The 20,140-nt window shown below is 45.2% G+C and overlaps 1 protein-coding gene and 1 long non-coding RNA gene across 2 annotated transcripts; one reads left to right on the top strand and one right to left on the bottom strand.

Moving 5' to 3' along the window:
• Positions 1-9,044: 9,044 nt before the first annotated feature.
• Positions 9,045-18,465, bottom strand: LOC104842544. The gene is made up of 3 exons (XR_775479.1): positions 18,381-18,465; positions 12,317-12,451; positions 9,045-9,157 (listed from the first exon to the last, which is right to left on the bottom strand). It is a non-coding gene; the product is annotated as an uncharacterized LOC104842544 (long non-coding RNA).
• An 876-nt stretch (positions 18,466-19,341) lies between these two features.
• Positions 19,342-20,000, top strand: LOC104842573 (P2Y purinoceptor 3-like). Its single transcript, XM_010585001.1, has one exon. It carries the CDS (start codon positions 19,342-19,344, stop codon positions 19,972-19,974), a length of 633 nt encoding a protein of 210 aa, XP_010583303.1. The 3' UTR covers positions 19,975-20,000.
• Positions 20,001-20,140: the final 140 nt, after the last annotated feature.

Below are 20,140 nucleotides of genomic sequence, written 5' to 3'. Positions count from 1 at the left end.
GGAGAGCTTTAGTCTTTATTACTATGCTCCTTGTAGGGGAATGAATTACCTTGTGATACCTGAAGCAAGTAGGCTGTTTTAAGGATTCTCCTTAAATCTGCTTCATTTTCTGCAGCGTTTGAACCGACCGTTGTAATTGTTCTATATATATTTTCTTCAGGACTTTCATGCCAGTTGTCAGAGAGATGCTATGCGAAATAAGACCGAATTTACCAAGTGCTTTATAACATTGCGATCCCACTGCCTGACTTGTTACAGCAACTCTCACGCTAGAGCGGTGCCTCCACCGGTGCCCTCCACGATGCGATAACCTTTTGATAGAGGAGACTTGGGACAGCCAGACACCTTCCCCTCCGAGGAGCTGGGACACGTGTCAGGGGAAAGGGTTTGGGGCGGTTTGGTTCTGGTTTGCTCTTTGGAAACTCACACAGGACATCTACTGCCTGATGGCATGCCCACGTCAAGGCTCACGGGCAGGAGAAAACCCTTGCAAGTTGACTGTAAAAATAGGGTCATTCTCCCCCTCTTGGAGCTCCCCAAAGCCATTCCCATCACCAGGACTGCCCTCAAGACCTGGGATTTTTTTTTTATTCCTTCTCTGTGATGCTGGAAGTTTTTGGGCAGGTGCTGGCTGAGCAAGGGAGAAGCGAGAAGACATTAAAGCTCAGGACCCGTTGCCTGGGGACCCAGAGGGCTCTGACACCCACCCATAACCCCCGGGTGGGATTTCCTGAGGCATTTCCCACTTTTTCCACAGAAGCAAGCATCGGTGGCCAGACGCAAAGCTTGGCTGTCAGCTTGCACTTTGCCAAAAGCCAGGAAGGCTCAGCTCACACAGCAACTGGGGCTTTCTTTAAATGTCATTTTTAATATTTAATCACCCTGGATGACCTCAGTATTTACAGCATAAGCCATTTCATTGGGAAGTTAAATATATAGCCCAGATATTTAAAGGAACTGATTCAGAGCCACATAAATGTAATTGCACTTAACGTGACCTGGGAATGAAATCGCACACGGTACATTTTTTTCTGCAGGATGTTTAAACCCCAGTTTGAATACATTATGCTAAGGGAATCTCTTTCAGTGTGTTGCCTGGATAGATTTCACTAATGTTGAGTTGTGCAAGCAATCCAAAGGACTTGGACTTAAAAGAGGAACTAATGAAAAGTATGTATACTTTACTACACATATTTTACTATACTATATATAGGCATATAATGGAGCTTTTGTAAATTGACACCTGTTTGCTGAAGCAGCCTATTACAAATGCATTTCCCAAAACACCTGAAGGCAATAATAAGAATAGTAAGTGAAAGAAAAGCAATAAGAAGGAGTAATACATGATAGTATTTTTGGAACAGCAAAGATGCATAAACATCCTGATGTTAAGCAATTATGAATTGAGTGCTTTTCTATTATTTATCTATGTATCAAACTATTTCAACCCAAACTACAAACTCCTCGCACAGATATTTGCTTTGACAGGACCTGCATCTCCCCTGTTTCCCCAGGTTGTGGCATCCAGCCCTGCTCTGGCCCCGTCCCGCGCTTGCGGTCTTGACCTTGGTCACGCCACCAAGCAAGCTGCCCAAGGAGGAGAAGTTTTGTTTCAAGCACCAAAACAAGCTTTACTGCTCTCCGCAGAACAGTTTCTCTTCATAATGAGCAAGGAAACACATATTTTTGTCTTCGATTAATCAAGAACTGAAGCAAGACGCCCATCTGTGCCAACGTACGGTCTGCAGATGGTTTCGTTAATGATTTTGGGCCCATGTCTTCCAGTAGCGTTTTTCTGCACAGGACAGGAAAAATTCAAGCCAAAGGTAGCCCAGAGTGGCCCGGGTTTTAACCCCTTTCTGAATTTCTACAAGGAATACCCCAGCCGATATCCTAGCCTTCTTCCTCAAAGATACAGGTTCCATTTTCCCCCATAAATACCTCAAAAATGGCACACGAGCAGCTGGAAGAGGCCAGGTTTCGCCTTCCATTTTGCTGTAAGCACAACCACAACTTACAGAAGTATTTAGGAGGGGAGCAGAGAACCCAGCATGCAGCCAGCCTTCCCCATGTGCTTCGGGGTTACACATCGTGATGAATCAAGACAAGAGCAAGGAGAGCAACAGGGGCCCTTTTTCCAAGCATAATAAATGAAAGCAGAGGGGTATTTTTTCTTTCAAGTTGACAACCCAATAACACAGCAACACGGTCACAAATCATCACGCCAAAAAGGGATTTCTAACCCCTGCCAAAGCTGTGCTCTGTTTGTGGAAGCTGTATGTATGAGACCTCTCAGCATACACCCCAGAGAGTAATCCTTTTTTTTCAGATCAGAAACAAAAATACCATTACGTTTTTGACCCACTATTCAGCCATAGTCCAAGGAACACATCTGATGTAGTCTTCTCCATATCAAAGCAAAATAACTCAAGTAGAGCAGATGATTTCTATTTGCAGGGGGGGTAGAGAAGGAATTAAGGTTTGCGGAGGAGCCTCCCACCGCAGCTTGGCCACACTGGGCTGGTTGCCCACACAGCGGGACTTCCCTGGAAAAATCACTGCAGGAGGATCCCCCTCGCTTAGAGCCGTAACAGCAACCATAAGAGCTTCCAAAACAATCCCCGCTATTTCTGATGAAGGGGGCAATGCTGCACAGGGCTGGGAAACACACATTATCACCTCTCACATCTCGGAGAGGTTCAGGCTGAAAAACAATGTGCTCTGTACCCAGCCAAGGGACGTTGCTCCGGATGATTTACCATTACTGGGTTTTATTTAACGGGGATGCGGAAAACTGTCAAACGTTTTATCATCCGTGGCAGTTAGGGCATGATACATGCTGATATCAGCCAAAGATTATAACGCAATAGTATAAAGTCTTATTGAAAAGAGAATGGAAGCTGGAAATCTTAGCTAGCAATCACTCCTACCTTTGTAATGAGTTTCTGGACCAGTAGGGGTGAAATTGCATGCCAAAAACCACATATAATTTATCCCTTGTTTAAACACATACTGGCAACCCAATTATTATCTTCAGAATCACAGAGTTTAACTTATCAATGTATTATTGAACAAAAGCTTTCTCTCGTTTCACACAACACAGCGGAGTGTGCTTTAACGAGCAGGGAAACCCAACCGTTGCCAACAAAATCATGGTCATATTGCCCCCAAAATGCACAGATCTGCTGGGGAACTAAATCCCTCCGTCTTCTTGAAAGAATGGGGGAAGGTAAGTTTACCTTCAACGACACCCATCTAAACAGACAAGCGCTTCTCGAACACAGAGATTAATTAACAAGACACAGGACCCAAAGACCAGAGACCTTCTGCAGGAAGCAAACCCCCAGGATGGCGCAACGCAACCCCAGTGCTCTACGCTATGCCCTGAAATAACTTTACTCTTAAGTTTCTCAATTGCCTGTGCACAAAACAGGGTTTGGGTTTGTGCCATTCGATTACCAGTTGTTTGAAGCGAGGACTATCTTTCATCTTGCTTGTAGCAGACAGCCCCAGGGATCACGAGCGGCGTGGTATAGGGAGCGGCTGCACAACAGGCTCCCGTGGTCCACGAGCATCACGGGGTCTTGCACAGACCAGCTGTATCCACATCCACGGGAGAAACTGCAATCATCTTGAAGCCAAAGGTACAACTTCCTCTGGCCTCCACAAGTGTTAAAGATGAGAGACAGGCAAAAGTAAAAAAAAAGAAAAAAAAAATTAGCCAGCCCTGATATTTCAGCATAGGATAAAAATATAAGGCACACTATTTTCCCTGCAATGTTACTATGGTGATTTCACTAAGGACAAAATAGCACAATGTTTAGTAGAGCTGTGGTTATGAACCAAAGCTCACAAGCAAGATACTAATCTGCCCATTAAACAATACTGGGGTTGGTGAATAATAATCAAAAGGCAATTACACAACAGATAGACTATCAGAGCTCACCCTGCTAAGCATGAAGGTCAAATACATTACATTAACTAAGGATCTGCATGCTGAAAACCTGCAACTTGGTATACAAAATCATTACTTCTAGCGGTATTAATAATGAAAAGGATTGCCAGCACTACTTCATTTACTTAGACCAACATGAAATGCCTGGCATAAATATTGCACTAAATCACATGCAAATTGCCTGTATGCAAGTAGATCGAACCATATGAAACTACTGCGCTGTAGAAAATACATATATATACTTTAAGTATACTTTCCACACTTTATAAAGATGTGGTGAATTTTGCTAACTGTTTAGAGCTCCACATTACTGAGAATTTATGACTCAAGTGTACACATTTTGCCAGTTAATGCTATATTGCAAATCACTCTTTCAAGTAAAAGGCATTCCTTACATGCGGAGATGCTGTGACTGCTGTGGTTTTGTAATGGTTTCCCTTTTGGGCTGTTTATGAGCCTTACTTTTATTCTAGAATCTTCTTCACTTGCTTCCTGCCAAATGGTAAATATCTCCACAAAACTCTCGGACAAACTTGCAGGTGTCACAAATTTGTTTCTCACCGGGAGCGATACACTTGCACAAAGACAGGGCTGAAGCCCGGGCTGTGTGCCAGGCCGTTCAAGTGCTTTGTGTGTATTTAAAAATATAAAGAAAGAAAAATGAAACTAAGGTCCCAAAGCTCTGGTAGAGCAAAGGCTCACGTTGCAGAGCTGGGATGATGTGCTGGTTATTCTTGAACTCGGACATTTGGTTCATAAACTATTCTTTTCCCACCTCACGAATTCTGTTAGCTTCTCACCCACTGCTGGAAATGGAGAAGTGTAAACCAATGTAAATAAATAGAAGATTGTCACGGGAGGAGCAAGAAGTGGTCTGTATTTGGTCACAAAATAGACTGGGATGGGCAGGGAAGAGAAAGATGCTGCTGACTTTTTCTAAGCAAAACCCATACAATTTACATAGGATCAGCTAAATATCATCACCCTAAGCTAGAGAACAGCTACTCGGTAAAAGGGGAAATCACGCTGGGTGTTACTGAAGGAGCCTAGACAAAGAGAAACCATGAGACATTTTGCTGGAATTACAGCCTACAATACAAGCAATAACCTGTTATTTTCTTGTCTAACAGAAGTAACTGCTCTGATACCTTAAAGAATTTATTTCCCCAAACCTCTGCCCTCTCCCCATCTTTCCCCCTAATTCATTTTTCCTGGGGGATGCAGGTTCGTACAACCTCAGAGCAAGGAGCTTCCTCATCCTGGGGAAACAACACCGAGCTGTGGGATGAATTCTTTCACAGCAAAAATATATGTAATTTCATTATGTGAGTGACAGAAACCTACTCACTGTTTACACTGGGACTTCTATTAAAGCAATTATTCGGGATCAATGCAAGACGGCAGCAGGATTTAAATCTTGCCTAGCAGCAAGGCAAAGGAACAGCTTCTCCAGACAGGTCAAACTCATAACACTTTGTTACCTTTGCAGCAAAGACCAAAGCGCAATCTCTTTGAAGTCCTTGGTAATGGATCTATACAAAAATGCTTTTAAAAGTCCCCAGCTAGACCATACTGTTGCTACTTAAATTCTTCCCGGCACCATAGCACAGGTTACACGCAGCTTTCAGGCCGATGCCCTGTAAATGCCAGGTTCACCCGCCGCAGACTGTGCTCGACAGCTTTCTCCCAGGAAAAAGCCCAAGAGCTCAGCCCATCGCACGGCAGCAAGCGCGGCTCAGCCGCGGCGGTTCGACTCACGCAGGGGCCGAGGCAGCGGGCAGCCGTCACTCACACCACCAGGCTCTGGGTGGAAAAAAAAAAAACCCAAACCAAACAAAACCAACAAAAAAACCACGAGTGCTTTCTGTCCCTGTGACATCAAGCCGTGTCCCTGCACCGTAAAAAATGGCCAGTGGTCTCCACGTTAGCATGGAGGACAAGAAATTTTTTATTTTTAATTGGACCTGTCAGATTTAAGGTGTTTCCAGAAAACCCTGGACGAAAACAAGCTATGCTATAATTATGTTTAAAATCCACTGTGTTTTGTACATGCTTCGGCTGGTTTGCTTCACGTCCCCAAGCAGTGCAGATGCTGTGACGTCCACACGAGCTGCTGCAACTCAGTCCTCGCTCCAGCACTCCCCATCTTAAAAAAAGCCCCCACACATTTAATTAATGCTTTAAGCTACAATGAAGCATCCTCTAAAGACGCTTGTAAACCTATAAGCTTCCACTCCTACAACCCCCTTTTTGTGTACTCTCCCCACTTCTTCCTTGTTTTTTCATCACCAGCTAGCATCAACAGCGGCTTTTGGGAACACACGGTTGCTGCGGAGTTTCTGCAAGGGTGCGAGGGCTGGCACCATCGTTGCCTCCTGTGCCACGGGTGCTTCAAAAGACGGACGAAACATTGCAACCAGAGCAACAGAAATGAACCAGCTGGAAAGCAGCAACCAGCTGGCACTTCCACTGCCCACGGGTATTCTGGATGTTGAAGTGTACTTGGGTTCGCCAAGGAAATGCCATGGCGATCTTAGATATCGATTAACTATCCCAGGCGAGTGCCTTTCAGGATGCTCTGTAAGCCATCGCCCGCCCCTCTCCCGAATCCCCATCTATCCGCTTCCCAGGGCAGGAGCTGGGAAACCTTCCCCTGGGAAGAAGATCTGCAGAGACAGCATCTGCTGGTCTCGGTCCAAAGCTCAATGAACCTTTGTCCGTGCCTGGACCCGCAGATGTTGCAACTGATTTTTTTTCCTCCTTCCCCGCAAATGCAATATCTGCCGATTGGGGAAATGTATTAAATGAAATGGAAAAAAGTCAGGTTTGGCAAAAATGTGTACGTGTGACTGCTAGAATTTGTCCTTAGGCTGATGAATGGTAAACAAAACCATTGCATGCTCTAAGCAGAAGGAAAACTGGCCCATAGATCATCTGCTCCTTTTGTTGTCTTTTAATGCAGTGCTTTTACTTAGCAAGCCCATTTGTGTACCAAAAGGATATTTTCCTAGGCTCTTCACAGCCCTCACAACAGGCACTAACCCAAAGAATCTGTCATCTCGGTAAGACCTGTCAGGAAATTCAGAAAATGTCCATAAGTAGAAATACAAAAAGCCATCAAATTCATACAAACATTAAAGCAATCACTATATTTTCAAGTTCTTCAAAACATGTTATTCTAATCTTATTTCAAGTCTAATTCCTGGCCTGCTGATACCATGGTGGTTCTCACTTCATGCTCAAGTTCAGGTCTCACATTTCCATTTAAAAATTCTTTTCTCACGTAAAGAGTCTCTGAAAAATTTTATTAAGTATTTGGAAAAGATGCATGTGCAGATCTGGTTCATAAACTAGAGAAAACATTGCTGTATTTGTCCATCCATTTCTAACATTCAAGGCAGCACGGAAAGCTGATTGCTAACGCTTCTCGAATTTTGCTGCAAGTAGGGAAGATATTTCTTTGGTATTTAAGCTGTAGGTGAAAGCAAGACAGACATCTGCTAATTGCTGGTTTCTGGGGAAATGGGAACTATTTAGATTTGGGGACTGATCGGCTTTTTTAATTAGCTCATAACACTTCTTATGTGCAGTACATGGCGAAGACCTTTCTACTTACCAAAGAGTGACAACACGGGCAGAGGAAAAGCATAAAGATTTCTGCGCAATTGCCAGCCAATACATTTTTATCCTGAACACCACCACACACATACACGGTGTCGCTCCCTCTCCCCGCAGCATTGGACAGCCATGTAATTTCGGGTATTGGACCGAACCAGCGGCATTCTGGACTCCCAGGTCCCAGAAAAAACCCGCAGAGGAACAGACCCCAGGGAGGCGAACGACATCCCCCCGGTGCTCTCCATCCGTTCCCTATCTGCATTCCCTCCTGGATGCCCTTTACTTGCACGCTTCGGTCCACGAGCGGCTGCTCAACCTACACCTGGAAGAAGCCCCTGGACTGCCTCAGGAAGACACAAGGATATTTTTCTCCTTTCCCTTTCGCCCTTATCTTTAAACCCCGAGGATACCAGCAGCCTCCAAACACTTTTAAGTACAGTATCTGCAGATCTCAGGCGTGGTACAACAGCAGCAAATACGCTTCCATGTTAAAAGATCAAGGCAGCTTTAAAATGGAGGCCAAAGCCCACAGCAGATACCATTGTAAGCTTTTTCTAGGCTACAGCTTATTTTACGATACATCTTAAAACGCCCCCGTCACTTTTTACAGCCGGTGACCTTCATTTAACTCTGCCAGGCTTTACGATTTAAAACCAAGATGCAAAACACCGTCCCCTGCATCCCCAGGAGCACGCTGGTCACGACGTGCCTGCCTTGGGCTCTCCCCTCCCGCACACAAACCCAGTTTTACCCAGTAATTCCCCGCAGCAGCATCACTCCTGCCGTACCAAGCCCCGCGCCGCAGCCAGCATCCCCCGCCAGCTCCCCACCTCAGCCCCAGCGCGACGTTGCATCTCCAAACCCCCCGATTATCCTTTCCAGCTCATTTTACACTCTGGCACGCAGCATACGTTCGCCAAAAAACAAGATCCCGATGCCCACTTGCACAGGCAAAGCGTACGGGCAAAATATATTTGCCCAAGCCACGCACAGATAAAGGCGGCAGAGGAAATTTCCATTTCGGAGCTCCCAACGCAGTCCACTGCTAAGCAAAGCATTTTACCGAGGAAACACTTTGCCTTAGGAGAACGGCAATAACGGGAGGGAATGAAGGATATCATCCAAACACAACAGCAACACGGCGAGGTGCGAGGATGAAGGATCGAGCTCCCCTACAGCAGATGGTGCAGATGTTCCCTCTCATCCATCTTCCATATGTTCCCACTCAACACCGAGCGGGTCTTCAGGTTTCGCTCCGGTTGAAATCCCCACCCTCCGCACGCACAAGGTGCGGCGCAACAGGCACCAGAGCATCCCACCACCGCCTGCGACCGCGGCTCGCCCTACCCAGTGGGTCACCGTGGCCCAAGGGGTCATTTTGGCAGGTAAGAAAGTTTTTCTGCGGTATTTATCCCTGCAGAAGTCAGGAGGCGAGAATCCCGATTCTCAGCTCCACGGATTTGCAACGCCGGCTGCCGGCACCAGCCACCGTGGCCAAGCATCACCTGTGGTTTCCTTCTTTCTCACGGGGACGCTAGATAATTCCTGACCCATCCCGCTCAGTGGTCAGCCAGCCATCCCACCCTGCCAGGAAACAAGGGGTACAAAATCGAATATAAGCCGCGACAGGACAGATCCCGTTGTAAAGCCTGCTTTGCATCACCAGGCAGCCGGTGACGGAGTGGAGCAGCAGTGTAATCGGACTTTAATTGACGATGAGAATATTCATCTGGGCTCTGTCCAATTTGGTATACTTAATACCTCATGCCTTCTCCACACGGATCGATTTTTGCATTGAGTTTATGAGGAGTAATTAATATTCATTCAGAAGTAAGCAGAATAAGATTCCCAATGCATGAAGATGTTTATTATTTATTCATATTTAAGGCTTGTTAGATTAATCTATTTTAAATTACCGCATGCTGCCAGGCACAATTATTATAATTTATTAGGATAATTTCGGTGGTTTATTTCCCTCTGATGCAACCTTGCAGAAGGTGTATGCTGCTTCTCGAATGCTCCCATAAAGCAGCTCGTGCTGCTGCCAACGGAGCCGCAGCCCAGTGACGAGCATCCCCTTCTCCGAAGGGGCCAACCTCCAGATCGGGTGTGTAGTCCACGCTAATTTATTTTTAAAGCGGATATATCCCAAAGTATAGAGATCCTTGCATCACGTCTGAGCACGGGGTGGGGGGTGCATTCATTTGTGGCAAGACACTAGGAAAAAAAAATCTATGGTGGCTTACTCCTAAAGATGCTCGATGACGAATTTGCATGGCTCGGGCAGTGTAAGGTGACCACGTACAGCACATCCCGGCTAAGCAATGTAAAACAACGGGCACTGCTTGGTACTTCCAGGACCTGCCTTTGGCCACCAAAAAACCCCCCTCAAGATCTTCCTGCCTCTGTTTCTCGGGCATAAATGGCTCCTCCTGAGACGTTACAGGAGTGGTACTTACAGCGAGGGGGTGGGAACATGAAAATAAAGTCTTCAGCTCCACACTGTGCAAAAGACTTCACCTCATTTCTTTAAAAAAACCCCTACATATTTGCTTAAAAGCTGCAGTTACCATCATTACATTTAATTGATACCCTCAGGGGCTCAAAACGAGACAGGCTTTTATGAAATTTAATTATTTTCCACCAGGGCTTGCAAGGTAAAGGTGCAATTACAGCAGCAAGGGCTGCTACTTGCACCAAGGGAGGGCCAGCTTCCTCGACAGCCCCGTGCCAGTGCGCAAGCGCTAAGCACGGATCTCTGCTACGCGTCGGGCTTTGCCTCCGCTGTAGTAGTCACGGATTGCTTCTCCTCACTTCAGCCTTTAGAAAAATAATGAAAAATACAAACCAGGCCAATTTGACTCGATACTGGACCAAAGCACGCCACGTATGAACCTGTTGTAATTAAAGCGAGCATTACTTCATTCTGCGATGTCCTTGCAGCGATGCTAAAGCGAGCGTACACCAAGCGGGGTGCAGAAACGGGGTTCCCCCGCGCCTGAGGTGGGCTGTGGGCAAATCCTTCCCACGTCAGGGAAATGAGGGAAATCACACCTGCACGACCGGCTGCAAATCAAGCGATACTTGTACATCGCTTGAAATAGTGTTTTCTCACCTTTGAAAAAGGCCCTCGTTTATCCTGGCACCCAGGGAAGAGCATCCGATGTGCTGATGCAGGAGGAATGGAAGAAGAGCCTGCTTTGAAACTCCCCCCCCAGCTGAGCAGCTGCAATACCCACAGCACACCTAATGATTTCTCCCCCCCCCCAAAAAGACTGTACAGTGCAAACTCTTTTGAACTGAGCTGCTTAATCAGAATCTCCGGAGAGTAAACACAGCCACAAGGAAAAAAAGACCCAACTTTTTAATGTAAAAAGAAAAAAGACCTCCTTTGAGTAAAACAAATGGTTTTCTAACAAAGAATGTCCTGGGGACAGGAAGACAATGTCATGCATTTGATGCTACAATACTGTACTTGAGATTAATGCTTTCACAGTTAAGATTTTACCCCAATTACAGATCTCCCATAGCAAGTAGCAAAATATAATTTAGTCTTCTCTAATGGCAGACTAAATTTTAGCTAGTTTACAGACACAGAACTTAAGAGCAATCTAACAAAATTATTTCAGTATTCCTTTCATCAAATGTCTATTATTTGAATATTACGCGTTTGATATTTAGGGCATGCCCTGTCAGCTATACGCAAATAATATGAGGGCATTTGCATTTTTCTGCCATTTAGAGAAATCTCCATTTCCTCTACTTTGATGAGCAGTGGGGGGAAATGCTGGTGTCACCAGGGCCAGTCTCCCACCGGGGGAAAAGCTGACCATTAAACTTTGATCCAACCAATACTACGCTAACGTTGTAGTTGCTCCGTGACACTGGGGAATGGAAACATTTAATTTTCATGAATAACCAGGTTATGGTTCCTCTTTGCAGCGTGCCAGGGAGGCAGCCCGAGGGAGAGCCCAAGAGCATTTGCCTTTGCTGCACGTTGAGGCCCCATGTTTATAGTGAAATGACCAAAATACAGAAGCAGCAAAAATTGCATCAGTGTAGAGCCAGAGGATGGCATCCCTCATGCTCCTTAAGTCCTCAGACTTCGCTTGGGAATCAAAATCTCTGCTTTTAACGCATGCTTTTTCCCTCTGGGATGTTTGACCAAGCAAATACAAAACATATCCAATATTTCTGACACCCGGTAAGCTGTTATTTTAAGCACAGTTTCAATAAACTACAAAAGTTGATACTGTTAGAGGCTTGAAAATATACGATCTCATTAAAAAACGCTGGCACTTAGAAAGATCTCTGGTGGCCAATCACAGCTTGGGGAGGGCTGTAATTTATAACTTTGATCCCCACAGCTAAACCATTTAATCTGATAATAAACATCAATCACTGATTTTTATTGCACCATTTTGCAGCCTGAGCAGAAAACCTTGCTCTTGCGGACAAATTAGGCACCCCAAAGTGACTCTTGCAAATAAATACCGACTTTAATATTCAGCAATATAATTCCATGGGATCAATTTTTTATTTAAGCACTACTGGAGCTAGGAAAAAGTTTGTAATTACAAAAATATCTACAAAGGCAACTCAGTGCAGCGTAACAGCATCTGGCGAGCAGGAGCCTGCCTCTCTAGCAGCTCAGTGACAACACGTACCGTTATGTCTGTTACAGTTGTCATCAGAAAGTTATTAAGTGTGTCCAGATATTCTGCGTGACAGTCCATAACTCACCATTAAAAATGATGCGAGATCCCATTATGTTCCCATGCAGCCTCTCTCGTAGGCTCAAAGTACTAATCCACCATCTACCACTCAATAGCAGGGGAAATGGAACGGTCAGGCGTAATACATCGTGCAAGTGGATAACTGCCAGAAAAAATAAATCAGATGGAGCCCATTAATATATAATGATGCCAAACTACCATTAATTCAGATACTCTTTCCAATCCAGAGAGCTATTTAAGAAGTAACTGAAATAATGATTTTTCCTTTGGACGCATTGAACATAATCATCGCTTAATGCTGGATTTTTTGCACTCAGTGGAACAAGGCAGTTCATCAGTATGCTTTCTGAAATGTTCCCCTGTAAATGAATACTTTCCAATAAAGATATATTACAATTAAGTTCAATTATTTATAAAAGTTGCAGTCCAAGTAAAGACGGAAAATTAAGAACATAAAGACTGCTTCAGTCTTCTTCACGAATACCTGCAAGAATCAAGCAGGTAGGCAGCAGCAAGAACATTGAAATCTGCCGGTTACACTCTTTTTAACAGGATTAGCTCAGTTTCTGCTTCAGAGAAGGCAAGCTAAATCTAAATTTTGTTGTCCAGGAATTCACTTAATAGAATGATGATCTTTAGGGGGAAAAAAGGTCATTTCTGTCTTCACTTACCACTTCTGTTTCTCCCCCCACCCCCAAAAAAGACAAATGAAAGAGGAGAACAAGCAATATTTGTCTTGAGACAAGTACCAGAAAGGGCTGAAACCGCCTTTTATGTCAGGTTCTTAAACCAACACTCACAAGAAAGCCAGAAAAGTCTGACCAAATACTAACCATTCCCCACGTCCACCCAACGTTGAGATCTTACGAGATGACTCCAGCAGCAGCTAAGCCAGCCCAGGGACCCAGCCACCAGCCGCACACTCTAAAGCCTGCCCATCACCATACGTGGACAGTGAGCATATGCTCAGGTCAAAACTCAATCAAATCAGTACATATTGATCTTTCTTAACTATCTCCCCAGAGCATATTCAACTCCAAGGAGGTTTGCTTACATGAAAAATGTATCACCTTTGTTCCAAGCAAGGAAAATACATGAAGGCACTTAAATTCTTGCCTTTTAGTCTTGCAACTCCATGAATACATTTTAGTTACTGATTACAAGTATGGGAGCTACTCAAAGTGAACTTTCCAGTTGTCTCCGGTAAACTCTCCAGTGTGTATATAAAACAGCTTTAACAGAGACTCACATCAGCAATTTTGTAAGCGTTGCATTAAATCCAGACGGTGTTTTTCATCTCAAGACAGAAAAATGCATATTAATCCACCAGCAGAGCAATGCATTGAGAATTTTAAACATTTCTGTCAGTATCGGTAAAACCATAATACATTCTTTGCTAGATGAGATACTGAATCATTTTGGTTCATTTGGAGGCCATTTGCTAACTTTATTAGGCAATATTCAGATGATGGATATCAAAAGGATATTCACTGTAGAAACAGGCTTTGTTTCTGAAGACAGTAATTAGGTTAACCTCATGAATAAACCCTTTATATCAGCAGCCTGTACAAAGTGGAAGTAAAAATTGAAGGAGAAAATGAGAAAGATAAAAAATAATTTCATGCAAAGGGAAAAACTTGCACCTATGTATAGCACTCTCCATCTGACACTTTTAAAATCATTCGTATGTGAATAGAAATGTCACAGTACCTGATGCACCAAAACGTACAGGTACGGCATTATGGAAGTGACCAACCTAAAACCAAGACGTGAGTTGTGGGGGCTGGGATGAAGTTACCCAGCGGTGATTTGCAGAGGTGATAATCGGGTGGAACTTCTACCGACCCCTCCTTGAGCTGCAGGTCCTCGGCACATCTGCACCCACCGGGCACCTAAGGCACCTACACTATAAAATAAACACCAAAATATATGTATCTAGGTGCCCTGCGGGTACAATATACTCAATAGAAGAAAAGCCTTCAGTTAACCCAATCTCTGCCATTACGGTTCACGGGCTACAGCAGGACCACACCACAAGCCCAGCGTGCAGCAGCCACCCTTGGGCCAGCATCGCCACTATTCGCACAGCCAAGTTCTCAAACCTACACTGAGTGAACGCCAAGGCATCCATCAGCTGAATGCTGAAAAATGTTTTTAATGGAAAAGAAACTTTTCAGGGTTGGGGGTTTCGGGGTTTTTTTTTTTGCTTGTGGGTTTGTTTTGGTTTGTTTTGTATTGGTTGGGTTTTTCTTTAAACAAAGCAAATAAAGCAAATACAGAAGCATTTGGAAGAAGTGGATCTAAGTCAGAAGCGGATCTAAGTCAGAAGCGGGCTGGAAGATTCCTCCTGGGCCTGCAGTTTCCACTGACTTCCAATGGCTACAGCCAACACCAGTTAACCTGGTCCTGTTGTTTCACTGAACATCCAGAGATTTGACCCGGAAAATTCAGAACAGAAGGTAAAGAGAAGAGGCAGTAAAGAAAAAGAGTGAATCCCATTTGCACTGGACTGTTCAGTCAATGAATAGCTACCCTTTCACCCTCAAACATCTAGTAGTTCCTCCACCTCTAGCAAGGTTAGCTCCAAAACCAGTCAAAAAAAAAAATTAAAAGACCTCAAAGCAAAATTCAAATAAGGTCATTTGACATCTTAGCATGGGCTCAGGGCAATAGCACATTGCCAACAGACTTGTAACCCATTAGTTTAATATAGTACAACATGCAGAGTGCATGTTATAAAACTGTGATTATCATTAAAAACCAAGGGCCAGCCTAAGGGCCAGCCTACTGTGCAGTGTGGGTGCAAGTTTAGGATACTTCAAAACAGCATGCAAAGGCAGAGCCACAGCCTCAGCACCATAGGACATGCTTCTCCTGCTCAGTCTGCTATTGCCCTGAAAGTCCCAAAACAATTTCAGGACACAGAGCGCCCCGAGACAGGTCACCTCTGCTGTTACTCACTCATTTTAAAAGCCATTACAAAAAGAGGTCTTAAGAAAGAGGTTATTTGATCGTAGGCTTTCCCCTTCAGCAGAACAAAGCATTATATTTCAGCACTAACAATGAGATATTTTTCCTCGAGTCAGCTTTAAAATAATGTTGACATTATAGTCAATACATTATATATCACTATATTTATGTCAGAATCTATTGGCATAAAAATAAATCAATCTAAATGCATAGCTCTTGTATTTAAATGAAGCCTGGCAATGCCACGTCTTCCCTTCAATTTTCACCCAGCTCCTCATATGTGTATCAATCATTTCTGACAGATTTCATACACTGGGATATCACCTCTAGTCTCACTAAAAACTATTTTAAGTGAATTTTATACACAAAGACTGGAAAAATCTGCTTTTGGGAGCTCTTCTTATTAGCAATATAGTTTCTGATAGCCTAAGCGTCGCAAGTGAAGTTTTACACTTAACCTCATATTCAAGGTAGGTCTGAAATGCAGGACAGTAAACGAGGGTCACCCCAAGTCAGCCTGCTCACATTAAAGCAATGGCAAAGCCAAACAAGATGGTTTTAAACGCGGGTTACCAGGTTGATTTACCCAGAAATACTGACTGTAAGAGACTGCCCAACACCCATGCAAATCCATCCAGCGTGGAAGATGTCAATGGGGAAACACCGGGAAGGCATTTTAAGAGACAGTTCCCCAACAGACCTCATCTTGACCAACAGATCTAAGCTGATTTGTTCCCTGTTATGCTATAAAATAAACACCAAAATACACGTATCTAAAACTATAAAATTATATTTTAAAAAAATTTAATTATCACCTGTAGACATTCACTGGCTCTGTGAATAAAGTAGAATTTTTAAAAAAGTCCTAAAGTCTTTAGTATTAAGTAGGTTAACCAATTTCCCATAAGTGACATCTGAGATTTTTTCATCCATTTGCAACAGCCATAAGTGAGCCATTTCACCCCAGCTGCTATAAGGCAGTTACTTCACTTACCTTAATTTGAAGCGGCCAGTTATGTTCAATCATCATTGCAGCTGACAAGAGAAATTCAGGACACCAGCTCCACTATTTCTGAATTACTGACATTAACAGCTGTTTTATATCTACAGACAGAGCTTTGTAAACAAGTCAATTAAGATACTACAGTAACACAGATTTTAATAATTTGAGGAACAGCCTGATGTTCACAGATCCACAGATGCTATATAAAAATACCAGAAAAAGAAGAAATTGCTTGTTCAGAGGAAACAGAACAGGAACTATTTCCTCCCTTCTGTTTGATGGAAGGCCCCACCTTTTGCTTGCAGAACAAAGAGGCTTCAGCCCTAAATCCACAGATACGTAGGTTTTCCTCCAAAGGTCAGGTCCAGCTACAGGACCCAGCCGAAACCTCTCCAGTGGCACCCTTCCACCCAGATCAGACAAAACCGCTCAGTAACGCACTGAAGAACGGGCCGGTCTCCAACACAAACTATTCCCAGGCCAGCAGCCTGCACGACATGGACTGAATCACTCCCAAGGAAATGGAGAAGACCAAGAATTCACCCAGCTTGGAAAAAAATTCAATTTAAGAGAACTGAGGGGTTTGGGAGATGCCAACTACCTGGTTGGACCAAGACTCCATGCAGCAGAAGCTTCTCTGTCCTGCTGCAACCCTCCAAAACTGTACTAACAGAATGAGCTCTTGACAGAAGCAAAGTTACAGAAAACAAGAGGGTTTTGTGATGGGAACACCAAGGCCTGATTGTGAAAGGGGCCAGCAGCACACCCTGTGCCTGAACACGCACACAGCTATATAAGGAACCACTGAGCACACATAAAGTATTATGTCTCTATGGAGGACACAATTTGGGTCTTAGACTGCAAAATTCGAGGACTTTTTTGACCAATCCTTCCTTTTCCATCCAATCCAGAGGGCTGGATTTTTTCTGAGGGTTGTTTTAAATACCTTCGCTTCGTATACGTAATGGATGACAACGGGGATCACTCCAGCTAGAATTTAAACCTACATCATTTTATGCAACTTCAGGCTTCACAAAAACACATCCGATTGGGGGTCAAAAAAGATTTTTGCTGAGGATGCCAACGCTGCCAGTCGACAGCTCCGGTTTGGGGAGGGGGCTGCGGTGGAACCCGTCCCGGGAACCAGGGGCCACAGTTTGCTGCACGTCCACCAAAAAGCCGAGACAGCGGCCGCAGCCATCGCTGTGTTCCTATCAGGTGGGATGGCAACAGCATCGGTTAATTGCATGAGAAGAAACAGAAGCGACCTCTTCCTGCTGAAGACTGTTGGTATTAATATTTGTCTTTGGAAACCAACCTCCAAAGTCATGTAAATAAGTGACAGAAATGAATGACAGCAGTTGCAGCCTTGAAATAAGACTTTTCATCCTAATACAGAAAGCATTTCTTGTCTATTAATGTTGCAGTGCTGACCTCTAGTGACAGATAGCCCATAAAACAGGAGCATTTATTGGGATAAACCTCACGTCTCACCCCTTCCCTCCTGACCTCCTCCACCAGCCCAGACCCATGTCCCCCACCTTCAGAGGGTGAGCACCCCCAGACACCCCGGGCACTCATTCCCAGGTAATACCGCCAACATCGCATACTTATCACACAAAACAGTTTTTCAGAGGATCAAAATATTAAAGACACACCTGAGTGAAGGTTTGCTGCTCAAGCTACGTAAAGCAGATTATGAGGAAATTGGTACAATAATTCAAAAGCCAAGCAGTAAGGTACTGATTTTAAGATATTTAAGTTAGGTAAGTTATTTGCATCACTACCTAGTGTGGGTTAAAACCCTTTTCCATACTCAGGGGCCAGTGCGTGCCTGGCGGGGTTTTGCAGTAAGGACGACGACCAGGCAGAAGCTGGGCAGAGAAGAGCCAGGACCCTCCACCGCCCGATTCACCGCCCGATCCACGGCAAGGGAAGGTCTCGGGAGCAATGTAAGCACCCAGGAGCCCGCAGGCTCAGACAGAGATGCTACGAGGGGGTCACGTTGTTGATTTACAACAGGAGACAAACCCAAATAGGGACTGGTGCAAGAGTGCGAAACGAGCATCCCAGGTAGATGAAAATCAGGCAGGCTCACCAGCACATGCACGTCATCATTCCTGCCAGGAGAAAACTCTTCAACAGTTCTGGCTGAGGTGACCACACGCAGAAGTTACCAAGCTTTCCCCTAAATGAAGAACAAAAAGGCATTCAGTCATTTCTCGGTTTAGTTTGATCCTTGCCCGCTTTAGAACAGGATGCCTGCTAATGAACCCCTCCTGGTTCCCTTGCTTTTCTGGGAGATTCAGAAAATATATTGGGTACAAACTTAAAAAAATATATTTAGTCTATACAATTTATATTAATATTTTCTAAATGGACCCAAGAGGACACCAGAAAGCAGAAAAACGTCTCTTCTCCACTCCTTTGGGAAAAGAGAAATGACATCCATATTTTCTCGGATTGCAGCGAACACACATTTTGAGAAAACCCCTCCCCAGCCTGGCTCTGCCTCCACCCCAGCGAGCAAGGCCGCCTGCGGCTATCCATCAAGTTTGTTTTTCTTGTTGCTGCTATGGACAAGCCGTAAATTCACCTCTTCCCAACCAACCTGCGGGCAATGCCAAACTAGCCGCAGTTCCAGGCACTGCCTCTTGCAAAACGCGTGCTCGCTTCAGCCCTTCCCTCAACTGCCCCCCTAAAGTAACTGAAGCTCAGAGGAATTCCAGCCCGTGGCAGAGCCCGCATTTGCAATAAACTTCATTTAACTGCCCTTGCAATACAGTGCCGGTGCCCAAGGGCATACCAGCAAGCGTTTGCAGCAGTCGCTGCTTTGGTGGAATTCAAGCGGTAACAGTGACGCACCATTTCCATGGCGGTTTCGCCTCTTCAGAGGATTGCGCGTGCTTTAATTAGGATTTTACACGTTTCTTTGTGGTGGCGAGAGCCAAGGGCCGAGAGTAACAAATGACTGTCGGGTGTTCGTGTTTCTATTCCTGGCGGGGAGAGCTTTAAAGCAACAGAAGAGCGGTGCACGGTGCCTAAAGCTGCACCCAGCGATGGAGGGGCCGAAGGGAACGGAGAACAGCACCTCCGGGAAGGCTCTGTGCCCCCTCGTGGAAAGCTACAAATACATCTTGTTACCCCTTACTTACAGCTCCGTCTTCGTGCTGGGGCTGCTCCTCAACGGAGCCATGCTGCGGCTCAGCTGCTGCCGCGCCAACTGGACCTGCACCACCATCTACCTGGTGAACCTGGCCGTGGCCGACCTCCTCTACCTCTTCTCTTTGCCCTTGCTCATCGTCAACTACCTCCTGCAGGACACGTGGCCTTTCGGAGAGCTGCTCTGCAAACTGGTACGTTTCTTGTTTTACGCCAACCTGTACGGCAGCATCCTGCTGCTGACTTGCATCAGCATCCATCGTTTTCTAGGCATTTGCCATCCCATCCGTTCCCTACCCTACCGGACCCGGCGCCTGGCCGCTGCCGGCACAGCGACGTCCTGGGCGCTGGTGTTCCTGCAGCTCCTGCCCACCTTGATCTACGCTCGCACCGGCGTTATCAACAACCACACCGTCTGCTACGACATGACGAGCCCCGAGAACCTCAGCGGCTATTTCCCCTACGGCATGGCTCTAACCGCGTCTGGTTTCCTCTTTCCTTTCCTCGTCATTTTAGCCTGCTATGCCTGACCATCAGAAGCCTCACGCAACACGCCGGAGACGCCAACCCCGCCGGCAGCGCTGCCCGAGCCAAGTCGATCCGAACCATTCTCCTCGTCTGCGGGCTTTTTGCGGTCTGTCTACTGCCGTTCCACATCACCCGCAGCATCTACCTCTTCGTCCGTGTGTACCGGGT

This window comes from Haliaeetus leucocephalus, unplaced genomic scaffold (genome assembly GCF_000737465.1).
Source record: "Haliaeetus leucocephalus isolate CR32 unplaced genomic scaffold, Haliaeetus_leucocephalus-4.0 Scaffold1014, whole genome shotgun sequence".
Classification (NCBI taxonomy): domain Eukaryota; kingdom Metazoa; phylum Chordata; class Aves; order Accipitriformes; family Accipitridae; genus Haliaeetus; species Haliaeetus leucocephalus.
Note: the sequence above shows the minus strand (reverse complement) of the source record. Positions and strands in the feature narration are given on the sequence as shown.

What these genes read in the sequence shown, in the direction of transcription:
- LOC104842573 (XM_010585001.1), top strand. Translation starts at nt 19,342, where the DNA reads ATGGAGGGGCCGAAGGGAACGGAGAACAGCACCTCCGGGAAGGCTCTG.